Source organism: Geotrypetes seraphini, chromosome 3 (assembly GCF_902459505.1).
Source record: "Geotrypetes seraphini chromosome 3, aGeoSer1.1, whole genome shotgun sequence".
Classification (NCBI taxonomy): domain Eukaryota; kingdom Metazoa; phylum Chordata; class Amphibia; order Gymnophiona; family Dermophiidae; genus Geotrypetes; species Geotrypetes seraphini.
In genome coordinates, this window is record NC_047086.1 from 409200547 (window position 1) to 409225520 (window position 24974).

A 24974-nucleotide genomic window follows, 5' to 3' on the forward strand; every position below is an offset into this window, starting at 1 on the left:
GGTAGCCAGTGTGCGTCAATCATCAGAGGGGATACGTGGTCAAATTTCTTAGCATTATAGATAAGTTTGATAGCCGTATTCTGAATGATTTGGAGTCGCCTTCTTTCCTTCTGAGTGATATTGATGAATAGAGCGTTGCAATAATCGATTTTTGCAATGATAAATGAGTGTATTAAGATTTTTATGGATGAAGGGTTTAGAAATTTTGAGATGGCTCTTATCTGACGAAGTTTGAAAAAACAGTTTTTGACTATGGAAGAGATATGATCATGGTAGGATAAACTGTCGTCAAGTATAACCCCAAGAATTTTAATTGATGCTTCAGTACTAATAGGAAGATTGTTAAGAAGAAATGATTTTGCAAGGCGTATGTCTTTTTTCCAGTTGAATAATATGGATTTGGTTTTGTTAATATTTAATGACAATTTGTTTGAGTTCAACCAATTGTGTATTTGTTCTAATTTATGGTTTATGGAGGCAATGTCTGTGACATTTTCGGGATCTAGAGGATGGATTAATTGGATATCGTCAGCGTAAGCATATGGAATAAAACCTATGGCCTGACAAGTTTCTAATAAAGGCGATAAAAAGATGTTAAATAAAAGTGGAGATAAAATGGATCCTTGAGGGATTCCAAATGTTGAAGTAAAAGTAGTAGAGTCTTCATTGTTAAAATTTACAGAAGAAGTACGATTATTAAGATAAGACTTAAACCAATCTAAAACTGCGCCGCTTAAACCTTTTTCTTCTAGTCTATTTAAAAGCAAGTCGTGATCAATGGTGTCGAAGGCAGCTGAGATGTCTAAAGAGAATAGAATCACGGATTTATGGTGGTCAAGGTAGTATTGAATGTTGGAAGTTAGACCTATCAATGAATGTTCTGTACTATGATATTTTCTAAAACCGGTTTGATGTGGGTGTAGTGCGTTTGTTTTTTCAAAAAAATTGGAAAGCTGGTTAAATATTAGTTTTTCAGTGAGTTTGGCCAAAAATGGAATATTCGCTATCGGACGGTAATTAGATAAATCATTTATGCTGGATTTATAATTTTTAATAATTGGGGTAATTGACGAAGACTTCCATTGAGGTGGTACTATTGATGTAAGTAGGCTGTTTTGGATAATGGACAGAATGAAAGGGCCAAAGTGTGAAAAGTATTTTTTCAGATAGAAAGGAGGGATTATTTCAGATCGAGAACTTTTCATGTTGACTTGGGAGAAAAGAGATTCGATATCTTTTAATGATGGGATTGAAAAGTTTGAACATTTAGCTGTCGGAAAGAAATTTGATTGATTAGAGTTGGAAATAGTGGTAAATGTACTTTGAGTGAAGGAATTCCGAATATTATTTATCTTAAGATTAAAAGCGTCCGCTAGATCTTGGGCTTTGAGAGAAGATATGCGAGAGAAGTTTTTTAATTTATTTGTGGGGTCCATTGATTTTAAGATATTAAATAGGACAGAAGAGTTATTTGCTTTTTCGATTTTTTTAGAGAAATAAGACTTTTTGGCCGAATTAATTTTAGTTTTGTATATAGTAACCATATCCCTGAAATTTTGTAGATTGTCTGGTGTCTTATTTTTACGCCATTTTCTTTCTAATGAACGTAATTGCTGTTTAATTAAATGTAGCTCAGCACTGTACCAGGGATTATTAAGCTTGCGTTTGGAGATGGTTTTAGAGATCAGTGGTGAAATTGAATCTAGAAGAGATGTCAGAGATGAATTCCAGGCTGCAAGTTGACATGTGATAGAATTGGAATGAGTGGATAGAATATCAGAGTCAAGGAGGGAAGTTAAATCTTTATCTTCCAGATTTTTAAACTCTCTATAAGTAATAGTTTTAGTTTTAGGTGAAGAGTCAGTGTGAATGATTCTAGGTATGTTGATTCTAAAAGTTATAAAATGATGATCAGACCAAGGAATGGGAGAAACCAGCAGATCAGAAAAATTTAACGTTTGTGAAGATGGTAAAAAAATCATGTCCAATGTATGGTTCGCAATGTGTGTAGGGACAGTTATTTGCGGGTGGATGTTAAGGGGAATGAGAACGTTCAGTAAGTCTTGAGTAATAGGGTTCGAGGGATCATCAAAATGGATATTTAAGTCACCGAGGATGTATGGAATGTTGGTAGCTGAAGAGAAATCAAATAAAGTGTCTTGAAGTAATGCGAGTTTGTTAGAGTTTAAAGGTGGTGGCACATATAGTAAAAGAAAGTTAATTTGGCTATTAAAATTACATTTTAGTTGTAGGTATTCGATTGAGGCAGATTTAGGAGATTTGTCTAGTATACTTAGGAAATTATTTTTAAAGATGACGGCTATACCTCCGCCCTTGCGGTTGTGACGGTGGTTAAATATGTAACTAAAGTTTGGAGGACAACAGTATGATAAGTATGCCTCTTCTCCATCTGCAAGCCAGGTTTCTGTGATGAATAAAACTTGAAGGTTATTATTTTCAATTTCATCTTTAATTAAATGATATTTATTTTTGACAGATCTGACGTTAATGAGACCAAAATTAAGAATGTTGGCATTATTGGTTCCTAAGCTATTAGGTACGAATGTGGTGGGAATTTTTATGAGAGAAGAATGATGAAGGTTATCAGTTTTAGATTTAATGGGGCGATGTCCCCAAAGGGATGGGATATTATATATCTCCGTTGAGTCTGGCATTGTGAAGTTAGGTTGAAAGAGTAGTGGTGATTGGTTATGAAAAGGGAGAGAACCTAACAATGTAAAATATAATAAACCAATGATATAAAAAGTTCTGGATGTGATGTAAGAATGAAAGGGATAAGTATATTGAAATGCATCACCTTACACTTATCCATGTTGAACCTCATTTGCCATTTTGTGGCCCATTCCTCGAGCGTATTTATGTCTCTTTGTAGGTCTTCGCAATCCTTCTGTGTCCTCACTATTCTGAATAACTTTGAATCATCCGCAAATTTAATCACCTCACTTGTCGTGCCAATTTCTAGGTTGTTTATAAATATGTTGAAGAGCACAGGCCCGAGCACCGAACCCTGTGGCACTCCACTCGTGACGCTTTTCCAGTCCGAGTATTGTCCATTCACCCCCACTCTCTGTTTCCTATCCTCCAACCAATTTTAATCCATGTGAGTATATTACCCTAGATTCCATGGCTTGCAATTTTTCGAAGTAGACGTTCATGCAGAACCTTGTTGAACACCTTCTGGAAATCTAGATAGACGATGTCGACTGGGTCACCCTTGTCTATCTGCCCATTTACTTCTTTAAAGAAGTGCAGTAAGTTTGTCAAGCAAGATCTTCCTTTGCTGAAGCCATGCTGGCTGGTCCTCATCAGTTTGTGTCCGTCAAGGTGATCAATGATGTGGTCCTAGTTTTAGAATCAGCACTGTTCAGTTTAATGCAATACACTATAAACCTTTTTTTAAACCAACATCTTACTGAAATAAATCAGTCATTGTTTTCTGCACGCAGATTGCATGATTCAGGCTCTGTATCTAACTACTGATGCTGTAAAACTTTCCATAGTCGTAACATCCATTTATCTCCAGATAACAACACAGCGTGTGTAGGGACATCAGTGTGTCCGAGAAGGAAACAATCTCTGCAGGTGCTTCATTAGTTGTGATGACCACAGCAGTATCTCCATCTTCATCAGACTCTTGGTTGTCTGCAGTGTCCTTTATGACTGTACAGATAGCGGAATTAGTGCCGTCAGATGATGTGGGCACATCGTTGTCAATGGCAACAAACAGCTCAAACTCTTGTGGCGAGAGTCCAACTGGGAGTTCAATGGACAAAGTGTCAGCTTCAGTTGTCTCATCAGATGCGTGAATGAAGCTTGCCTGTTGATAGCAATTTGGAATCGTGGATGATGAGACTCAACTCCACACTTCCTGTACTATGTGAAGAGAGTCGAGCACCGTCATTTTTCTTGCGAGCTCAGTAGCTTGGGGGCTGGATTCTGTGCTTGCATCAATCACTGCCATCACATATCTAAGGACGAGCGGCCTGTAATGACGTTTGAAGTTGGCAATTATCCCCTGGTCCATCAGTTGGATCAAAGATGTCGTGTTTGGTGGCAGAAACACGAGTTTGATGTTGGTTAGTTGTATGTCATTGCTGTGTGCTGCACAGTTATCACACAGCATTACAATGTGTCTCTTATGCCTTCTCTTCAGATTGTCAAGCTTCTGCAACCATTCAATCCACAGTGTCGCCGTCATCCATGCATTTTTGTTGCTTTCATATTCAACAGGCAGGCTTTTAATGTTTTTGAAGCACTGATGATTTAGATTCTTCCCAATCACCAGTGGCTCGAGCTTTTCACTACCGTACATATTGCAACTGAGCAGCAATGTCAATCGTTCCTTGTGCACCTTGAAGCCAATAGTTTTGCTGTGTTTGAAAGCCAATGCTCCATCAGGGATGGTACACCAGTACAGGCCCTTTTCATCAGCATTGAAAACGTTGCATGGTTCATATCCACCAATGACTGATGGCAACACTTCCATGACCCATCTTTCTGCACCAAACTCATCAGCATCGTTTTTTTGTCATGCTGCTTCTTAAATTTTATGCCTTTATGAATTTTCCACCTCTCCAGTCATCCGTTTGTTGCTTTGAAGTCTTCCATGCCCAGTTCTTCAGATAACTGTGCTGCTTTCTCCATCAGCAGAGGCCCACTGATTAGCAGTTGATGACTTCTAGCTTCAGCAAACCATCAAAGCAACGCCTGTTCAATGTCTCCAGCCTTCCCAATTCTTTTCCATTTCCTGGTAGGATTGCTGTTGTTTTGCCAGTCTTTCAATATGGCTTGCTTTTTTTTGTAAATCCAAGAAATCTGGCTAGGATGAACCTTGTAATGTTTTGCAGTAGAGATCTGACTCTCCCATTGGTCAAGTCTCTTTAAGATATCGACATGTTCAGCCAAAGACAATGACTTTTGTCCAGCGTGGTGGACATGTTCAGCCAGAGACAATGAGTTTTGACCAGCCACAAACAAAGGGTTTTTTTCCCCACGAGACGCCACGGTGCAGTTTCGAAAGTTCGAACACCTGGCCAGGCCTAGAATGCTGATCTGAAACATGTGGCTCATCAACATAAGAACATGATTGCTTTTAACTGAGTGAATGTAACGTGAATGCATAGAGGTGGGACCTACAACATCAGTGCGCATAAGTGGATTGTGTGCTTATCAGAATTGCAATTATCCAGAGTTTATGTCCATTGTCTTTAATGTAAAAAAGACCGGGACCATGGAGGTAGGCTGCGGATAACCGAAGCGTGCACTTAGGTGGAGTCGACTGTATCATCCTACATAAGCACATAAGTATGTAAGGTTAATTTCAGTTGATCAGGATCTACCCCATCCCTAGTCACATTTGTCTTCTGCAGTCCTGCTCCTGGAGCTTCAACCGTGAACACAGAACAGAAATATTTGTTAAGCAATTTAGCCTTTTCTTTATCAGCTTCTACAGATATCTAAGAGAGGCAAAAGCCAGGACACAGGAAACCACACCAGATCAATAGCACAAACCACGAGGATAGAGAAGGTTAAAACTGTTTAGTTCAAGAACTATAACCCTTAGAAATGAACTCAAACACCCTACCCCCCACTGACCATGTTTCACCCCTACAAGGGTTAAAGGAAAGATCCATCAAAACCACCTCAGTCAAGATCAGAGAGTTTCAGGATAACTCAAGGCATCTCCTCCAATGAAGCCGAGTGCTGAGTTATCCTGAAAGCCTTTCTTGACTGACCAGGTTTTGGTGAACTTCCCCTTAACCTTTCACTGATGCGCTCACTTGTCTTGCGCCCGTTTGTCCACGCGCTGTAGTCTTGCGCACATTTGACTATGAACCATGCAGCCCTTATGAGGGCAACACACGGCCATACCAGCTTTGGTTTTGCTTGGGTTGTTTTTTTAAATTCACCTTTAAGTGTTGTGGATTTTCAGTTCTTTATTTACATATTTTTCCAATAGTCAATAGATGCCAACCATTACGAAATCCCTTTCCAAACACCCCCTCCACTCCCCTTGCCATTTAGCATCATACCCCCTCCTCCCCATCTGGTGGGTCAATGTACTGGCCGTAGTGGGAGCGATTTTTCTTTTACAGGTGATTCTCAGCACAATAGCATGCAAATTATATGCATGTTATTTGTGCGGAGAATCGTTGGTAAAGGGGAGGAGGAACTGTGCCTGGCGCTTGATCAGAATAGTCGCTAGGCTGTTCTCCCTGCCCCGATCAACTGAGATGCAGGTCTCCCCGAGTCCTACCGGCTCAGCTGATTGACCGGCAGGGAGAGCAGCAGAAGGAAAAATACCCTCTCCCCCGCTGACACACCCCCTTGCTTGCTGCTGCCTGGCCCCCCTGACTCCCTGTAAAAGATTGGCAGCAGGGATGCCTACTAACTCCTGCCTTAGTTGCCGCTGCCCGGACCCACCCATACACCCTCATGCCTTGGCAGGGGGATGCCTGTTCCTTACTACTCCCTGGTTCCCGACAACCCCCTGACAGCCTCCGCCCTCCCCCCGTACCTTTAAGTCAAAGGACAGCAGGAGGGATGCCCACTCCCTACTGCTGGCAGGCTGCCAGGGTCCCCCGACAAACCTCCACCTCCTGTACCTTTAAGTCAAAAGATGGCTAGTGTGTTATGAAGCTCGTACAACAATTTCTTTGTTAGTTTTCAGGTCTACCCTCTCCTTATTGTTCTTCCCTTATTTGGTCTTTCCTTTACTGATTGTCCTTCTCCACTTTTTCCTCTTGTTTCTTCTGTTTGTCTGGTGTATATACGTTTGTTTATATTGACATATGTTTTTACTGCCAAATCCCCTGTAATGATATGTTCTGTCTCTAATCAATTGTTTTTATGTCATTGTATGCTGATCATTAATTTTATTGTTTGTAAGAACATAAGAATTGCCGCTGCTGGGTCAGACCAGTGGTCCATTATGCCTAGCAGTCCGCTTACGCGGCGATTCTCTGGTCATAGACCAGCACCCTAATCGAGACTAGCCCTAACAGCGCACGTTCTTGTTCAGCAGGAACTTGCTAACTTTGTCTTGAATCCCTGGAAGGTGTTTTCCCCTATAAAAGCCTCTGGAAGAGCTTTCCAGCTTTCTACCATTCTCTGGGTGAAGAAGAACTTCCTTACGTTTGTATAGAATCAATCCCCTTTCAAATTTAGAGAGTGCCCTCTCATTCTCCCTACCTTGGAGAGGTGAACAACCTGTCCTTATCTACTAAGTCTATCCCCTTTAGTACCTTGAATGTTTCGATCATGTCCCCTCTCAATCTCCTCTGTTCGAGGGAGAAGAGGCCCAGTATCTCTAGTCTTTTGCTGTACGGCAGCTCTCCAAACCCCTTAACCATCTTAGTCGCTCTTCTCTGGACCCTTTCGAGTAGTACTGTGTCCTTCTTCAAGTACGGCGACCAGTGCTGGACGCAGTACTCCAGGTGAGGATGCACCATGGCCCGGTACAGCGGCATGATAACCTTCTCCGATCTGTTCGTGATCCCCTTCTTTATCATTCCTAGCATTCTGTTTGCCCTTTTTGCTGCCACCGCTCATTGCGTGGACGGCTTCACTGACTTGTCGATCAGAACTCCCAAGTCCCTTTCCTGTGAAATCTCTCCAAGTACCACTCCAGACATCCTGTATTCGTGCATGAGATTTTTGTTACCGACATGCATCACTTTACACTTATCCACGTTGAACCTCATCTGCCATGTCGACGCCCATACCTCGAGCCTGATTATGTCACGTTGCAGATCTTCGCAATCCCCCTGCGTCTTCACTACTCTGAATAACTTCGTATCGTCCGCAAATTTAATCACCACACTCATCGTACCTATGTCCAGATCGTTTATAAAGATGTTAAAGAGCACGGGTCCAAGCACAGAGCCCTGTGGCATCCCACTGGTGACACTCTTCCAGTCCGAGTATTGTCCATTTACCCCCACTCTCTGTTTCCTATGCTCCAGCCAGTTTTTAATCCACGTGAGTATTTCACCCTCAATTCCATGGCTCGCAATTTTCCGAAGTAGTTATTTATGCAGAACCTTGTCCAACACCTTCTGAAAATCCAGATATACAATATCGACCGGATCGCCCTTGTCTATCTGTCTGTTTACTCCCTGAAAGAAGTGCAGCAAGTTCGTCAAACATGATCTGCCTTTGCTAAAACCGTGCTGACTGGTCCTCATCAGCCCGTGTCCGTTAAGAGGCCTGGGTTGGCACATACTATGCAGAAGTGTTAGCAGGGCATGGCAGAGACTTGCCTAGTTTTGATCAGAGGGTCTTATATACTTGCAAACACATTTAAAACTTTGAAAAAGTCAGGATAATTAACAAAAGACCAGGAAATCGATGTGTAGCGTAGGAAAATGGGAATTTCATATTTATGTGAATTGTTCGGTGAAGCAAGACCATAAGGGAAATCAGGACACATTTTTAGAGGTATGAAACTGCCTCCATGTTTCTTTCTCTCTCTGTCTGTTCTTTGTGCTCTTTGTTCAGGTTTTTCCCGCCTTAAGCCTCGTGGTTCTAATTGATACCAGATGTGCTTAAGGCTGGTTAGGAAGAGCATATTAGATTACATATCCCAAAATGGAGCATAACATGTATTAAGTGTGTTGGATGGATGAAAGGGGCCCTGAACGAACGAACGAATGATGAATGTATGAAAGATATATGAAAGAATGGTGTGTACTTAATTTCTAATATTTTATATATTTTAAACCTGAAGGAACACTAAGGAAAAATCCTAAGGCAACATCTGGAAATAGTTAAGTTAGAATCTGAGACGCTACACTAGTATCCAGTATAGGAAGGCTTCTAAAGTATGATTTCTGAAACTTTTATTCCATGTTAAAAATAAGTTATTTGTCCAAATTTAAGGACAGCCTCTATTAGTGGATTGGCTGACAGCCAATGATGTCAAACTGGACTGAAGGTATATATTGGGGAGCAACGAATTATCGAGTTGAAATCTTTGTCAGCATTTGGCGTCTGTAAAGATTCCCCAGATGACGCAATAACCTTTTGAGGTCCATTCTGACAATTAATAAACGAAATAACGATTTTAATAAAATTTGCGTCATGTGTTATTTTCCATGTACTTTTTACATACCTAGAGCGAAAGCTAGCCGCTTACGGCTGCTTAGTACGTGTGTGCCACCATGCTCAGCCTGTCAAGGTGATCAATGATGTTGTCCTTTATCAGTGACTCTACCATCTTTCCCGGTACCGAGGTCAGACTCACAGGTCTGTAGTTCCCAGATCTCCCCTCAAACCTTTCTTGAAGATCGGCGTAACATTCTCCATCTTCCAGTCTTCCGGAATCTTTCCCAATTTGATCGACAGATTGGCTATTAGTTGAAGCAGTTCAGCTATGGTCCCTAGGTAAGTTGGGGGAGGGTACGGGCTACCAATACTATTTTGAGACTGAACTAAGTAAACACTACATTTCTGGGTCACATTACAATTCTGGATCTAGGGGGAGTACACATAGCAATTCTGGGTCTAGAGGGAGTACACACTGTAATTCTGGGACCAGCGAGAGTACACATGCTGCAAATTGCACTAAAGGAGCTCAAGTAGCCCAAACGGGAATACCCCCACAGGGTACACACATTACCAAGTCTGGGATAGGAGCACACTGTAGTCATGGGGAGTCCGGGATAGGTACACGTTGTAGCTCTGGGTCTAGGGAGTGTAAGAGACACGCAAAAAATACTAACGGTGTCCTAGTTGATATAGAGGGATTGTCCCCACTGAGATACAACAAGCACACAACATGGAGGGCTATGTACGTCAACGCCCACAGTCTGGGAAACAAGATCCTAGACTTGGAAACAGAAATGAGGAATGCCGACCTGGATGTGGTGGCGATATCTGAGACCTGGCTCACAGACTTCCACGGGTGGGATATGGTCATACCAGGTTACAACTTGCTTCGTCGGGACAGGGAGGGCAAAATGGGAGGTGGGGTAGCATTATATACTAAAGATGACATTAAGGTCACCAGAATCACAGATGTACAGTACACTGGGGAATCCCTTTGGGTAAATTTGGCCAGAGGGAAGGACAAATGCCTGTATCTTGGCGTAGTATACAGACCCCCAAAACATCAAGAAGACCTAGATTTGGAATTAATCGGAGATATAGAGAATATCACCTTGCGGGGGGACACAGTATTGGTAGGTGACTTCAACATGCCCGATGTGGATTGGGTCACGCTTTCCTCTGCTTCCGGCAGCAGTAGGAAGCTATTAAACTCTTTGAATGGAGCAGGACTCAGGCAACTGGTATTTGAGCCAACAAGGGATCAGGCAATTTTGGACCTGGTACTTACCAATGGAGAAAGTATCGCAGAGGTCTCGGTGGGGGAAACTTTGGCCTCCAGTGACCACAATATGATATGGTTCAATCTCAGGAAAGGTTTCACGAAATCTACCACACTGACCAAGGTTCTCAAGTTCAAGGACACAAACTTCCAAGACATGGGAGACTTCGTTCACCAGGCGCTACAAACCCAAACAGACACCGACAGCGTGGAAGAAATGTGGTCAACTTTGAAAACCACCATACAGGAAGCAACAAACCGCTATGTTAAATCAGTAAGCAAACGGAGTAGGAACAACAAGCCACAGTGGTTCTCTATGGAGATCTCGGACCTCATCAAAGAGAAGAAAAAAGCATTCATCTCTTACAAACAATCAGGGACACAGGACTCCAGAGTAGATTATCTGACCAAATCAAGAGCCGTCAAAGCGGCAGTTAGAGAGGCCAAATTCCGCATGGAGGAGTCTCTAGCAAAGAACATCCAGAAGGGAGATAAATCCTTCTTCAGGTATATTAGTGACAGAAAAAAGAACTCGGGTGGGATAGTACGACTCAGAAAACCAGACGGAGACCATGTAGAGACGGACTCGGAAAAGGCCCAACTGTTAAATGAATACTTCTGTTCAGTCTTCACCCGCGAGGCGCCGGGAATCGGCCCTCAGCCACAGACAAGGATTAAATCAGTAGACCCGTTTAGTAATTTCAAATTTACACCCAGCAGCGTCTACTGCGAGCTGTCAAAAATCAAGGTCAACAAGGCAATGGGGCCTGACAACCTACACTCAGGGAGTTGGGTGATGTCTTGGCGGAACCGCTATCCGTGCTCTTCAATCTCTCCCTTAGTACAGGTAACGTCCCGATGGACTGGAAGACGGCTAACGTCATTCCACTAGACAAGAAAGGCTCCAGGATGGAGATGGCAAACTACAGACCAGTGAGTCTCACTTCAATAGTGAGCAAACTAATGGAAACCCTAATCAAGCGCCAATTGGATAGGATCATGGACGAGGAGAATCTGCGGGATCCCCGCCAACATGGATTTACTAAGGGGAGATCCTGCCAATCCAACCTGATCAGCTTCTTTGACTGGGTGACGAGGAAGCTGGATGTTGGTGAGTCCCTGGACATCGTCTACCTGGATTTCAGCAAAGCATTTGATAGTGTGCCACACCGCAGGTTGCTGAACAAGATGAGTTCTTTAGGTTTGGGCGACACATTAACCAAATGGGTTGGGAACTGGCTTGGAGGTAGGCTTCAGAGGGTGATGGTGAATGGCACCCCCTCCGAGATGTCGGAGGTGATAAGTGGAGTGCCACAGGGCTCCGTCCTGGGCCCAATCTTGTTCAACATCTATATAAGAGACTTGACAGAAGGGCTCCGAGGTAGAATAACATTGTTCGCCGATGATGCCAAACTGAGCAATGTAGTGAGCAAAAGCACAACAGACAAAAAAGCAATGACAGACGATATGGTGCATGACTTACTTCTGCTGGAGCACTGGTCTAGGTCCTGGCAACTCAGTTTCAATGCCAAAAAATGCAAAGTCATGCACTTGGGAAGCCAAAATCCATGCAAGATCTACACCCTAAATGGCGAGATCCTGACAAGAATTGAACATAAGAACATAAGCGTTGCCTCTGCCGGGTCAGACCAGGGGTCCATCGTGCCCGGCAGTCCGCTCCCGCGCCGGCCCCCCAGGTCCATGACCTGAAAGTGTTCCCTACCTAACCTAATATATCCATACCCTATTCGCTCAATGTCCTGTAAGGTAAACCTCTATCTGTACCCTGTTATCCCCTTTGCTTCCAGGAAATCATCCAGTCCCTTTTTGAACCCCAGAATTGTACTCTGTCCTATCACCTCTCCGGGAAGCGCGTTCCAGGTGTCCACCACCCTCTGAGTGAAGAAGAACCTCCTTGCATTCGTTGTGAATCTGTCTCCTCTCAGTTTTTCTGAATGACCTCTTGTTTTAGTTGTCCCTGCTAGTCTAAAGAATCTGTCCCTCTCCACCTTCTCTATGCCTTTCATGATTTTATAAGTTTCTATCATGTCCCCTCTCAGTCTCCGCTTCTCCAGGGTAAAGAGCCCCAGCCTGTCCAACCGTTTGGCATATGAAAGGTTCTCCATACCCTTTATCATCCTCGTTGCCCTCCTCTGGACCCTCTCGAGTATTGCCATGTCCTTCTTGAGGTATGGCGACCAGTATTGGACGCAGTATTCCAGATGTGGGCGCACCATTGCTCGATACAGTGGCAGGATAACTTCTTTTGTTCTGGTAGTGATACCTTTTTTGATAATGCCCAACATTCTGTTCGCTTTTTTTGAGGCCGCTGCACATTGTGCCGCCTGTTTCATTGTGTTATCCACCAATACCCCCAGATCTTTTTCTTGGCTGCTTTCCCCGAGTACCCTCCCTCCCATCGTATAGCTGTACATGGAGTTCCCCTTCCCTATGTGCAAGACCTTACATTTCTCCACATTGAAGCTCATCTGCCATCTTTTTGCCCACTCACTCAGTTTGTTCAGGTCGCTCTGCAGTTCTTTGCATTCCTCAACAGTTCTGGCCCTGCTGGAGAGTTTTGTGTCATCCGCGAACTTGATAACTTCGCACTTTGTCCCCGTTTCTAGATCATTAATAAATATATTGAACAGCAATGGTCCCAGCACTGACCCTTGCGGAACACCACTTGTGACCCCTATCCAGTCAGAGTAGTGCCCCTTTACTCCTACCCTCTGTTTCCTGTCCGCCAGCCAATTTTTGATCCATCTGTACACGTTCCCTTCCACCCCGTGACTCCACAGTTTCTTCAGTAAGCGTTCATGGGGCACCTTGTCGAAGGCTTTTTGGAAATCTAGATATATAATGTCTACTGGGTCACCTTGGTCCAATTGCTTACTTATCCCCTCAGAGAAATGCAGTAGATTTGTCTGGCATGATCGGCCTTTACAGAAACCATGCTGGCTCGATCTCATCAGATTATTTTTTTCTATGTGCTCATTGATACCTTCCCTGATCATTGATTCGACCATCTTCCCCAGAACAGAGGTTAAGCTCACCGGTCTGTAGTTTCCCGGGTCGCCTCTCAATCCTTTTTTGAAGATCGGTGTAACATTCACTATCTTCCAGTCCTCCGGGATTACCCCTGTTCTCAAGGACAGGTTGCAAATATGCTGCAGTAACTCTGCTGTTTCATCTCTGAGCTCTTTCAGTATTCTCGGGTGGATCCCGTCTGGGCCCGGAGCTTTGTCCGTTCTTAATCTATCTATCTGCCTGAGAACGTCTTCGAGGCTTACCTCCATGCATGATAATTTCCCCTCTTGGTCTCCCCTGAAGATTTTTTCCGGTTCTGGCACACTGGATGTGTCCTCTATTGTAAAGACCGACGAGAAGAACTTGTTTAGCCTACCAGCCACCTCTTTTTCCTCTTTCACCACTCCCTTCCGGTCACCCTCATCCAGGGGCCCCACCTCCTCCCTCGCTGGCTGTTTCCCTTTCACATATCGGAAAAATGGTTTGAAATTTCTTGCTTCCTTTGCTAGTCTCTCCTCATACTCTTTCTTGGCTTTCCTGACTACTCGGTGACATTCTTTTTGTTGCTTCCTGTGCTCTCTCCAGTTTCCTTCAGTTTTGTCCTTTTTCCACTTCCGAAATGATTATTTCTTGTCTCCTATCACTTTCTTTACTTCACTGGTTATCCATGCAGGGTCCTTTGTCTGATTCTTCTTGGAACCTTTCCTAAATCATGGTATATATAGGTTTTGTGCCTTGTTTACTGTGTCCTTGAATAGGGACCAGGCTTGCTCCACAGTCCGAGTTTCCTTGGAGCTGTTTTTGAGCTTCTTTCTCACCATTTGTCTCATGGCATCATAGTTCCCTTTCTTGAAGTTAAATGATGTTGCCTTGGTTCTCTTTCCCATAGGTAGTCCTACTTGCACTTTGAACTGAATCATGTTGTGGTCACTGGTTCCTAGTGGTCCTATGATATCCACATCCTTCGCGGGACCTTTCAGCCCATTGAGGATCAGATCCAGAGTCGCTGATCCTCTCGTTGGTGCCTCGACTAGTTGTTCCATGAAGCAGTCCTGGACTGCTTCCAGGAACTCCGTTTCCCTTGCACATTTTGAATTTCCAAGACACCAGTCTATCCCAGGATAGTTGAAATCTCCCATAACTATGGTGTTTGGGTTCTTGCATTCCCTTCTCAGCTCGGCTACCATTTCTGTATCTTCAGCTTCAGTTTGCCCAGGTGGACGGTAGAACAGTTCCATCTTTATCTCGGATCCGTTGCTTCCTGGTACTTTGATCCACAATGACTCCAGCTGGGCATTTGTCTCTGCTGTGTCCACAGTGGTTGAGTGGATGGTATCCCTTATGTATAGTGCTATTCCTCCCCCCTTCTGGTACTTCCTGTCTTTTTGGTAGAGTTTGTATCCTGGCAGTACTATGTCCCATTTGTTTTCCTCGTTCCACCATGTTTCCGTGATCCCTATGATGTCTAGTTTCTCCTTATTGGCCATGACTTCTAGTTCCCCCATTTTGTTCTTTAGGCTCCTTGCATTTGTATACATGCAGTTCAAGTCTTGGCATTTTCCCTTCCTTTCTATTTTACCTTGCATTTCATGCTTCATTCTGTCCCCTTCCTGGCCTGTCAACTCCTGAGTATTGTCTCTTTTGTCCTCTCTTTGTGGTAGGAAAGAGACTTGGGGGTGATTGTCAGGGAAGACATGAAGTCTGCAAACCAAGTGGAGTAAGCTTCATCCAAAGCAAGGCAAATCATAGGTTGCATACGCAGGAGTTTCGTCAGCCGTAAACCTGAAGTCATTATGCCACTGTATAGATCCATGGTGAGACTGCACCTGGAGTACTGTGTGCAATTCTGGAGGCCGCATTACCGCAAGGATGTGCTGAGACTGGAATCGGTCCAGAGAATGGCTACCAGGATGGTCTCGGGACTCAGGGAGCTCCCGTACGAGGAGCGGTTGGGGAATTTGCAGCTCTACTCACTCGAGGAGCGTCGAGAGAGGGGAGATATGATCGAGACATTCAAATATCTCACAGGCCGCATCAAGGTGGAAGAAGACATCTTCTTCTTCAAGGGTCCCGCGGCAACAAGGGGGCATTCGTGGAAAATCAGGGGCGGGAAACTGCACAGTGACACTAGGAAGTTCTTCTTCACTGAAAGGGTGGTTGATCGCTGGAATAGTCTTCCACTTCAGGTTATTGAGGCCACCAGTGTGGCGGATTTTAAGGCCAGATGGGATAGACATGTGGGATCTATCCGCAAAGATAGATAGGGAGGATCACTGGAGTGGGTAGACTTGATGGGCCGTGGCCCTTATCTGCCGTCTATTTCTATGTTTCTATGTTTCAGTTCCTTGATGACCCTCGGATGGATGCCATCCGGTCCCGGGGATTTATCGCTATTAAGCCTATCAATCTGCCTACACACCTCCTCTAGACTGACCGTCAATCCTGTCATCTTTCCGTCTTCATTTTCAGCATATAGCCTGATGGGTTCTGGTATACTGTGTACATCTTCTTCGGTAAATACAGACGCAAAAAATGTGTTCAGTTTGTCGGCAATTGTTTGTCCTCTTTTAGCGCTCCCTTTATTTCATGGTCATCCATGGTCCCACCGCTTCCTTCGTGGGTCTTTTCCCCTTAATATTTCGAAAGAACGGCTTGAAGTTCTTCGCCTCCTTAGCTATTTTCTCCTCGTAGTCTCTTTTGGCCCCTTTTACTGCCTTATGGCACCTGCGTTGTTGTTTGTGCTTGTTCCAGTTTTCATCCATTTTGACCTTTTCCATTCCTTAAATGAAGTTTTCTTGTCTCTGATCGCTTCCTTCATCTCTACAGTGAGCCATGCTGGTTCTTTGTTCTTTTTACTCTTTGATCCCTTGTTGATACACGGCATATATAGATTTTGCGCCTCGGTGACTGTGTCATCATATATTGACAATGAATTTTATTGTACACCGCTTTGAATTTTAGATTAAGCGGTATAACAAATTTTTAATAAATCTTGAAACTACAGGTGCAGCAGGGTGTCGAAGCGTTTGCAACCTCAAGAAGAGGCATACTTTAGAACAGTGGTTCCCAACCCTGACCTGGAGGACCACCAAGCCAATCGGGTTTTCAGGATAGCCCTAATGAATATGCATGGAGCAGATTTGCATGCCTGTCACTTCCATTATATGGAAATCTCTCTCATGCATATTCATTAGGGCTAGCCTGAAAACCCGATTGGCTTGGTGGTCCCCCAGGACAGGGTTGGGAACCACTGCTTTAGAATAACAGCCTGTGTTGATGATGATGGCGTCAATGAGAGGCATACATTAAATTGACTCGATGCTGAAATTGCTTATGATGCTTGTGATGATGTCAGTGATGATGTCGATGAGAATCGGTACTACATAAAAGTCCAATCTGCTGGGCATCCGAGACCAGGCCTAATATCTTCTTATAAGATAAATGTCTGAAGGAAGAGAGACAACATTGTGCTTTTTGGTTGGCTTTTCTTCTGGGTTTTGGGGTTATTTTTAGCCCTGGAAGATTGGGAATAGTTCCAGCAGGAATGGAAAAACAAGGAAGCACTGCGGGTCGAGTGAAAAGTTGTTCGAAAAGCTGTCAATGCCGTCAGTAGAGGCAAAGGCTTTGAAATTGCGAACAGGTCCCCAATGGTGAATAGAAGAAATTCAGTTATGAAGTTAGGATAAAAATTTGTACCATAAACTTGTACTGAAATTATGTATGTTAAACCTATAACCTATTCTGAGCTCCTGGGGGACAACAGGATAAAAATGATAAAGAAAATAGTGAAAAATGAAGTGGGAAGGCAAACTTGAGTAGATGAAGTCCAGATACATTGTTTTCGCTCCACGGAAAACAAAAAACTGCCAACCTTGTGAATTGGTGTTGGGTGGTCTCACAGCTTCTAAAACTTAAAGTGACAGTACACTTTAGCACTGTCCGTACCGGGCTCCATGGATGACGTCCCCCACATGTGAGAATATCTGCTTGCTTGTCCTGGGATAAACTATTATGTCTGTGTTGTGAATGTCATTTTGAAGTATTCTATTTTTGGGGTCCCTACCACTTGTCGGTCCCAAACATGGTTGTCCTCTGACACTAGAACAAACTGAAATAATCGCTCTCCCTCTTTCTGAGAATGGTGTAGTAAGGAGGGGTGGGGGACCACAGGGGCGCCAGCGTCTCTCCTCCTCTACACAACCCCCCCTCCCCCGGTGTACCTCTTTAAATGTTCACCGACACAAACAGCATTTTTCACCTGCTGCTTGGGTTGGCCTCGGCTTCTTTCTGATGTCACTTCCTGGTCACGGGACCAAGACGTGATGTCAGAAGGAGTGAACATTCCAAGAGGTACGCGGACGGGGAGGGGCACTCAAGCAGTGGGGAAGAGCAGGGGGCACACAGCACAGTGATGCTGGGCACCAACCTCCCTAGTTATGCCACCACTGACAGTATCAGACCCAGAGTGTGCAGGCCAAAAACTATGGCTTGGCTTAGGAGCCTCCGTTTCATTTGGATTTTTCAAATACCTGCTTTCATTTTGCAGAGCACAGGCATGGGAGCAAGCATGGTTCTCAAGGGCCACAACTCAGTCGGGGTTTCAAGATTGTTACAATAAACAAGCCCGAGACTTATTTGCATACAATGGAAGCAGCACATGGAAATGAATCTCATGCATAGTTGTTGTGAGAATCTTGAAAAGCTCAAGAACTGTAGCTGCCCCCACTCCTGGCTTAGTGGACCAGGGGCAGAGCCACAACTGGGCCCACCCACTTTAGGCTCAGACCCATCCACTGAAGTGGGTTGGCAGGATCCCTAAGTCTTGTCAGCTGAAGACCTCTTCCTTGCCAAAGGCCAGTGGCTGTGGCGGCTGAAGGACACTCTCACCAGCTGCCCAAGGTATGAGTTTGTTTGGCAGGGCTCGGCAAACCCTGCCAGCTCAGTATTTTCTTTTAGTTTGGGGTGCTGGGGGGTGGGGTGGAGGGCAGAGATGAAATTCTAGGCCCACCACTTTGGTCTCAGATTTATGGTCCTACAAGTAAATAGGTTGCCTAGCTACGCCACTGATATGAACTATTGATAAGACAGGAAAAAAAGATTTGGAGTTTCAAACAAGATGAAACAACATTTCTTATGTCCTTTGAAACTAATACACATCTCTTGGAGAGAGAGAGAAACATAGTATATGTTAGCAGATATAGGTGTTACCAGATTTCCTGTTTACAAAAAGACAACACCTGGTTCCACCCCATTCTGCCCTCCAGCCCTGCCCCCAAACAAACCCTGAATCTCCTTCCCCAAGCTCGGGGTCATGTCTGGAGGACATCTGCACATGCGTGTGATGTCATCGTGTCAATGTCCGAGCATGCGCAGATGCTCTTCAGACGCAACCCCAAGCTCGGGGACTTCCAAAACCTGGACAAACTGCCCAGTTTTGGAAATCCCTCCGGGCACCTGACAGTCCTCTAAGAAGAGGACATGTCTGGGTTTTCCTGGACGTCTGGCACAGTCCTTCCAATGTGTCCAATGAGATGGTGTGGACTGAGGCAGCCTCTCGTTGTAGCTTCTTCCTACCTCAGAACGGTTGGGTAGAGCTCTGCAGTGTACAGAATTACGGTTGTAAAGGCAGCTTCGGATAATCCTTTCCCTATGATGGCTATCACTGAGCGCAAGGATCCCACAGCTGGAAGAAGAGAAAGACTAGTTAAAGGAAACGGACAGACTGAGCCTGAAAAAGACATCATAATGAGGTCTCTTGAAAAGTTCTCTAAAGAACTGCTATGGTTAGGGAATCAGAGTGAGTTCAGTTCGCAGCCATCCAGGTTGTCCGGATTTACGATGCTGTGCAGTAGGGTTGCCAGATTTCCTCTTTAAAAAAAAAAAAAAGGAGGACACCTGGCCCTGCCCTGCCCCATTCTGCCCCCAGCCAAACCTCCTGGCTCCTTCCCCGAGATCTGGAGGGCCTCTGCGCATGTACGGATTTCAACACAATGATGCATGTGCGTGTAGGACATAATCACGTCGACGTCCATTCACATGCAGAGGGTCTCCAGATATGGCCCCCGAGCCAGGGGACTTCCAAAACCCAAACTGCCAGGTTTTGGAAATCCCTCTGGGTACCTGGACAGTCCTCTATGAAGAGAACATGTCCGTGTTTTTCTGGATGTCTGGTAACCCTACTGTGGAGGCCCAATTCGCAGCCCCTAGAGTTGCAGGGATCATATTCTATGCACAACGGTAGCATCCGATGACTGAGGGCCCTTGGAGGGGTCATAGCTAATGCACAATGGAGGAAGGTAATTGGTTAATATAATAGGACTCAGCAAACAATAATTTAGAAGCAAAACTCAATGCACAATTCCAATGATAGTCACAAAAAACTGTGCATAGAAATATCTAGCTGGGCTAGGTTTCTATATATGTCATTAAAGGAGGCGGGAACCCACCCTGCGTCTTGCTGGGGTCATGAATATTATCACTGGTCCCACTCTACCTCCCTCCACTCGAAAGTGGGTTTTTAAAAAAATTGCAATTTGTGAACATTTGATGCAGTTGCAAAAAGTTCTAAGAAAGAAACACTTAACACTCCCGACAGAGAGTCATCCATTTCACCGTAAGCTTCATCAGGGCTTAGTGTTTCTGTGTCCTGATATACAGGTATCATATAGGTCACTGCAACACTTTGTTACTGGCCAAATTCTGGCAAAGTATTCATATGATACCTGGTGCAGTGGTTAGAGCTACAGCCTTAGCATCCTAAGGTTGTGGGTTCAAATCCCTTGCTGCTCCTTGTCATCCTGGGCAAGTCACTTAATCAAACAAGTCACTCAATAAAAGCCTGCCACTACAAAAGATTCTTGGACAGAACTCTTGCCTTCCAGGCAAGCAAATGGAACGATTGGCTTAGTAACGTTATCACGCTCTCCTCATCCTACTTCAACTTTAGAAAACTGGTAAAAACGAGTTTGTTCAATCGATTTGTAAACTAACAATCTACACAGCCAATAACCCTAAGAACTATATGGCTTTCCAATTCTTTCATTATGTAAGATTGTATTGTTGACTTTGATTGTAACCTCTTCGCTGATTGTCCAGCACTTCTTGCTGTAAACCGCCTCGAACTTCCATGGCTTTGGCGGTATATAAGAATAAAATTATTATTATTATTAATCCCATCATTAGATAGATTGTGAGCTCACTGGGACAGATACCTGAATCAAGTCATGTAAATCATTCTGAGCTCCCCTGAGAGAAAATTTAATAAATAAATAATATAGAAATAACATCATAAAACTCTTACCCTAAAATAGGCTGAAGAACATTCAAATACTGGTTGGAACAAAACAAAGCTTTTTAATTGCTTTCTGGAGGAAAGCAGAGACTGAAGTTGCCACCATGAATCTTGAGACTCTGAACTTCTCGTGTCTAACATAGTTAAAGGAAAGAATTTCAAGGAGACCTTCGTCCTGTGATCTCAGAGGGTGTGAAGGAATATAAATCTTGATGGCAGCAGAAAGACACATGGATGATTTTCAACATCTGCTAAATGATCTTTTTCTCTTTCTACGTATACTGCTACTAATGAGTGGGGAGTCAATTCATTCACTCCATTCTCCCAGGGGAGCTCAGAACGGTTTACAAAGACAACTGTCATGGATTTTAAATACAGATTCAGATGGATTCCACTGTGACTGTTGTCGGTTTCCTAGGATACCATGGTTGCATTTGGATTATTACACTATTATACGAGGGCTGTTCAAAAAGTATCAGACCTTAATTTTTCTTGCTTAAACAAATAAAGCTAGAGAGGCGTGGTTTGGTGCACGTATGTAGGCGACCCTAATGTGTATGCTTGAATTTTTCCCACCTACAGAAGCTGTCAGTCGCTGACAGACCGCCGATGAGTGAGGAAGTGTAAGTGAGCGCCGTAATGACAGAAAAAGTTGAACAATGCTACTGCATTAAATTTTGTGTAAAGCTTGGCGATTCCCAAGTGGAAACAATCTGCAAGATTCAATAGGCCTTCAGGGATGAAGCAATGGGCACCACACAGATAAAAAAATGGTACAACCACTTCAGAGATGGCCGCACATCAGTGGAGAGTGAAGCACATTCTGGTAGGCCCTCAATATCCAGAAATGAGATTGTCATTGACCAAGTAAGGCCCCTGGTGATGCAGGATCATCAAATCACGATCAGAGAACTTGGAGATGAGGTGAGCATCAGCGTTGGGTCCGTTCATTCCATTTTGTCTGAGGATTTGGGCTTCAGGAGAATTTCAGCGAAGTTTGTGCTAAAGCTGCTAACAATCGAGCAGGAGCAACTCTATTTGGAGATCACACAGGACATGCTGGAGACTATGAACAGTGATTCCAACTTCCTCAGTATAGTGATCATTGGCGATGAGTCCTGGGTTTATGGGTACAACCCTGAAAGGGACCAGATTTCAGTCAAGAGAAGACATCATGTAGAATGCGATGGACCAGTTGCAAGCAATCTCAGGCGTTCCAGCGCTGCTTTCGACAGAACCGCTGGAAGAAGTGTGTGGCAGCCCAAGGCGACTACCTTGAAGTAGAGAATGACACAGGGAAAAAATTTATCACCGTTCCCGCCCCATCCCCGTGAGCTCAGTCTTCATCTCTGTCCTGTCCCCGCGAGCTCAGTCCCCGTTCCCATGAGCTCAGTCCCCATCCCTGCCCCGCGAGCTCGGTCCCGGTCCCCGTCCTGCAAACTGTCAGATCCCATCCGCACAAACCTTGAATAGTTATGATTTTATACTGAACTTATTTTATTAAAGTATAAAAAGAGACTATACTGTACAATTTTCATTTTATAAACACAAATAATACAGAGCAAGGATCAACAAAACCCCTGTCTCCCCTCCCTTACACCAATATCCCCTCCACTATTGTGAAATTACTACAGAATGCTGATACATAGAAAAATCAAGCTAACAAAATGCTTCAGTCACACATGGCAGGAATAGTGTTAGGGGAGAGCTACTAGGGCAACTGCCCCCTGGTCAGAAAGAGAGCCCTAAACTAGCTGGAAGCTAAAGAAGCACAGCCTGGGCTTTGCGGTTCCTAATTATGTCTAATACCAGCTCTAGCAGGATACAATATTGAAATCAATAAACTGTCTGTGTCAAAAACAAACAAAACCAAATGTCAATGTACCTACAGCTCAAGAGCTTTGTAGAGAAAGTGGAAAACATCAGGAAAACTTTGCCCCACATCAAATCATAAATTCTGGATACGCAGCTTGAAGACTCAATTCCTCTTTCAGCAAGATGCATGTGATTCAATCTTCCTAGAGATTGAACTGCCACATTCAAAATATTAACACTAAAGGATCTCAAGTAGAGTCAATTCCACCATTGATTCTTAAGTGTTTCTTCTCAGTTTTCGGTCCTTTAATTCACTCCTTAGTCAAGGAAAGTTTACAAGGTATTCTGCCTACTCCTTGGAAAGAAGCAATTATCCGGCCAATTATTAAAAATTACAAAATTAGTCCTAGTGAAATAACAAATTATAGACCCATTGCCAATATTCCATTTTTAGCAAAGCTAATAGAAAAGGTCATATTCACTCAAATCTCAGAATTTATAGAAAAAAAAAAATATCCTTCACCCAAACCAGATAGGTTTCAGACAATATCACTCCACAGAACATTCGCTAATAGGCATGTCTACCGTTATACATTACCATCTGGATCATCACAAGTCTGTGCTTCTATTTTCCCTTGATCTTTCCTCTGCATTTGACACTGTGGATCATGACCTCCTGCTCGGACGCCTAGAAGCTATTTGTATCACTGACCATGTTCTTGCATGGTTTCACTTCTACTTTGAAAACCGATCTGCCACTGTTTCATTTAATAACACAATTTCAAAGAAAATTTCTTCAAACTATGGAATTCCTCAAGGGTCTAGTCTTTTGCCACTCCTGTTTAATATTTTCCTTGCACCTCTAATGACTCTTTGCCAATCTATTGGATTTAATGCATTTGCGTACGCAGACAACATTCAACTTTTATATCCAATAGATTTTTCAATTACCTTTCTTATTTCTAATCTTAATGTATATTTTCTGTAAACCGCTTAGAACCTAACGGATGTAGCGGTATATAAGAAATAAATTACATTACATACTGCGAATCCTTCAGAACTCTATCAATTACCAAGAAACTTGAGCAAATACATCAATGGCTCTCAACATTACCAACATTACTTGCTCTCAACATTACCAAATCAAATGTAATGCTTTTTCTGTGGAAAGAAGGACTGAAATTCGACCACCCCATTACTCTTACAGGTGCTCCTCTTCAGGCAGTTACTACTATCAAAATTCTAGGGGTCATATTTGATCAGAGACTGTCCTACCACGATCATATCAGCAGTATAGTTAGATCAACATTTTTTTAGGTTATGACAAATTCATTCAATTTCCAAATGGTTAGAACCAAAATCCTTAAACATATTAAACCATTCACTGATCATTTCTAAAATCGATTACTGTAATGCCTTATTCAAGGATATTGCTCAAAAAGAGATCAGTTAATTCAAAATGCTTCTATTAAAATTATTATGAATGCAAAAATGTTTGACCATGTCTCACCGCTTCTCAAAAAATCTGATTGGCTCCCAGTATCGCATAGAATAATTTACAAAATATGTCTGTTATCATTTAAGACTCAGCTCTATAAGTCTCCAGCTTTCATCAACAGGATTCTAATTCCCTACACTTCCACTAGAATACTTCAGTCTAATGACCAACATTTGCAAACCATTCCATCACTTAAAACTATTAATAAATGAAGACAATACGTTTTTTCAGTCGTGGCCCCCCAATTGTGGAATTCCTTGCCAATCTACTTAAGGGAAGAAGGAAACATTGACAGATTTAAGTCAGTTAAAATGCTTTCTTTTTATAGATGCATTTGACTGTTAGACACCGTAAAAACAACAAAACAAAACCAAAAATCCCTCCTTTTGTAATTTTTCTTGATTGTCTCATTTGCCTCCAATTATTGTATTTCTATCCCAATTACTCTACTGGTCCCGTCTGTCTTGAAAGTCATGTATTTGCTATATGAACTTTTTGTTCCCCTGTATATTGTTATAAACTGTTTTTAGAATTGTGCATCGCCCTGAATATATGATTGGGCAATCAATCAAATTTTAAATGAACTTGAAACTTGAAATCTGAAATATTCTAATCACAAAATATAAAATAAATTGATTCTTTTCTACCTTTTGTTGTCTGGTAATTTTATTCTTCAAATCACATTGGTCTCAGGCTTTGGTTCTGGGTTCCTTCTGTCTTCATCATGGCATGGCTGGCTCCTGAAGGTAAAATAGGAGTAAGTGGAGCTGGGGAGGAGATGCCGAGTATGACATGGGCGCAATTTTTTTACCACAGGAGCAAGACTTTTCACCGCTCCCGCGGGGGTGAAAGATCTTATCCCCGTTCCCGCGGGGCGGTAAAAGGTCTTGTCTCCATTCCCATGGTAAACCAGTTGCAAATGTCTCCATTTCTGTGGATTTACTGCGGTAACCACGGTTTACCGCGGTAAATGGTCCCCATGTCATTCTCTA

The 24974-nt window shown here is 43.4% G+C and overlaps 1 protein-coding gene across 2 annotated transcripts in view; it reads right to left on the reverse strand.

Moving 5' to 3' along the window:
- SLC22A7 (solute carrier family 22 member 7) overlaps positions 1-24974 on the reverse strand; it is a 132303-nt gene that overhangs the window by 15268 nt on the left and 92061 nt on the right. For both annotated transcript variants that reach the window (XM_033935776.1, XM_033935775.1), the window contains one exon: positions 18953-19061. In XM_033935776.1, the coding sequence (XP_033791667.1) occupies positions 18953-19061 (109 nt within the window). The remainder of the gene's footprint in view (positions 1-18952; positions 19062-24974) is intronic.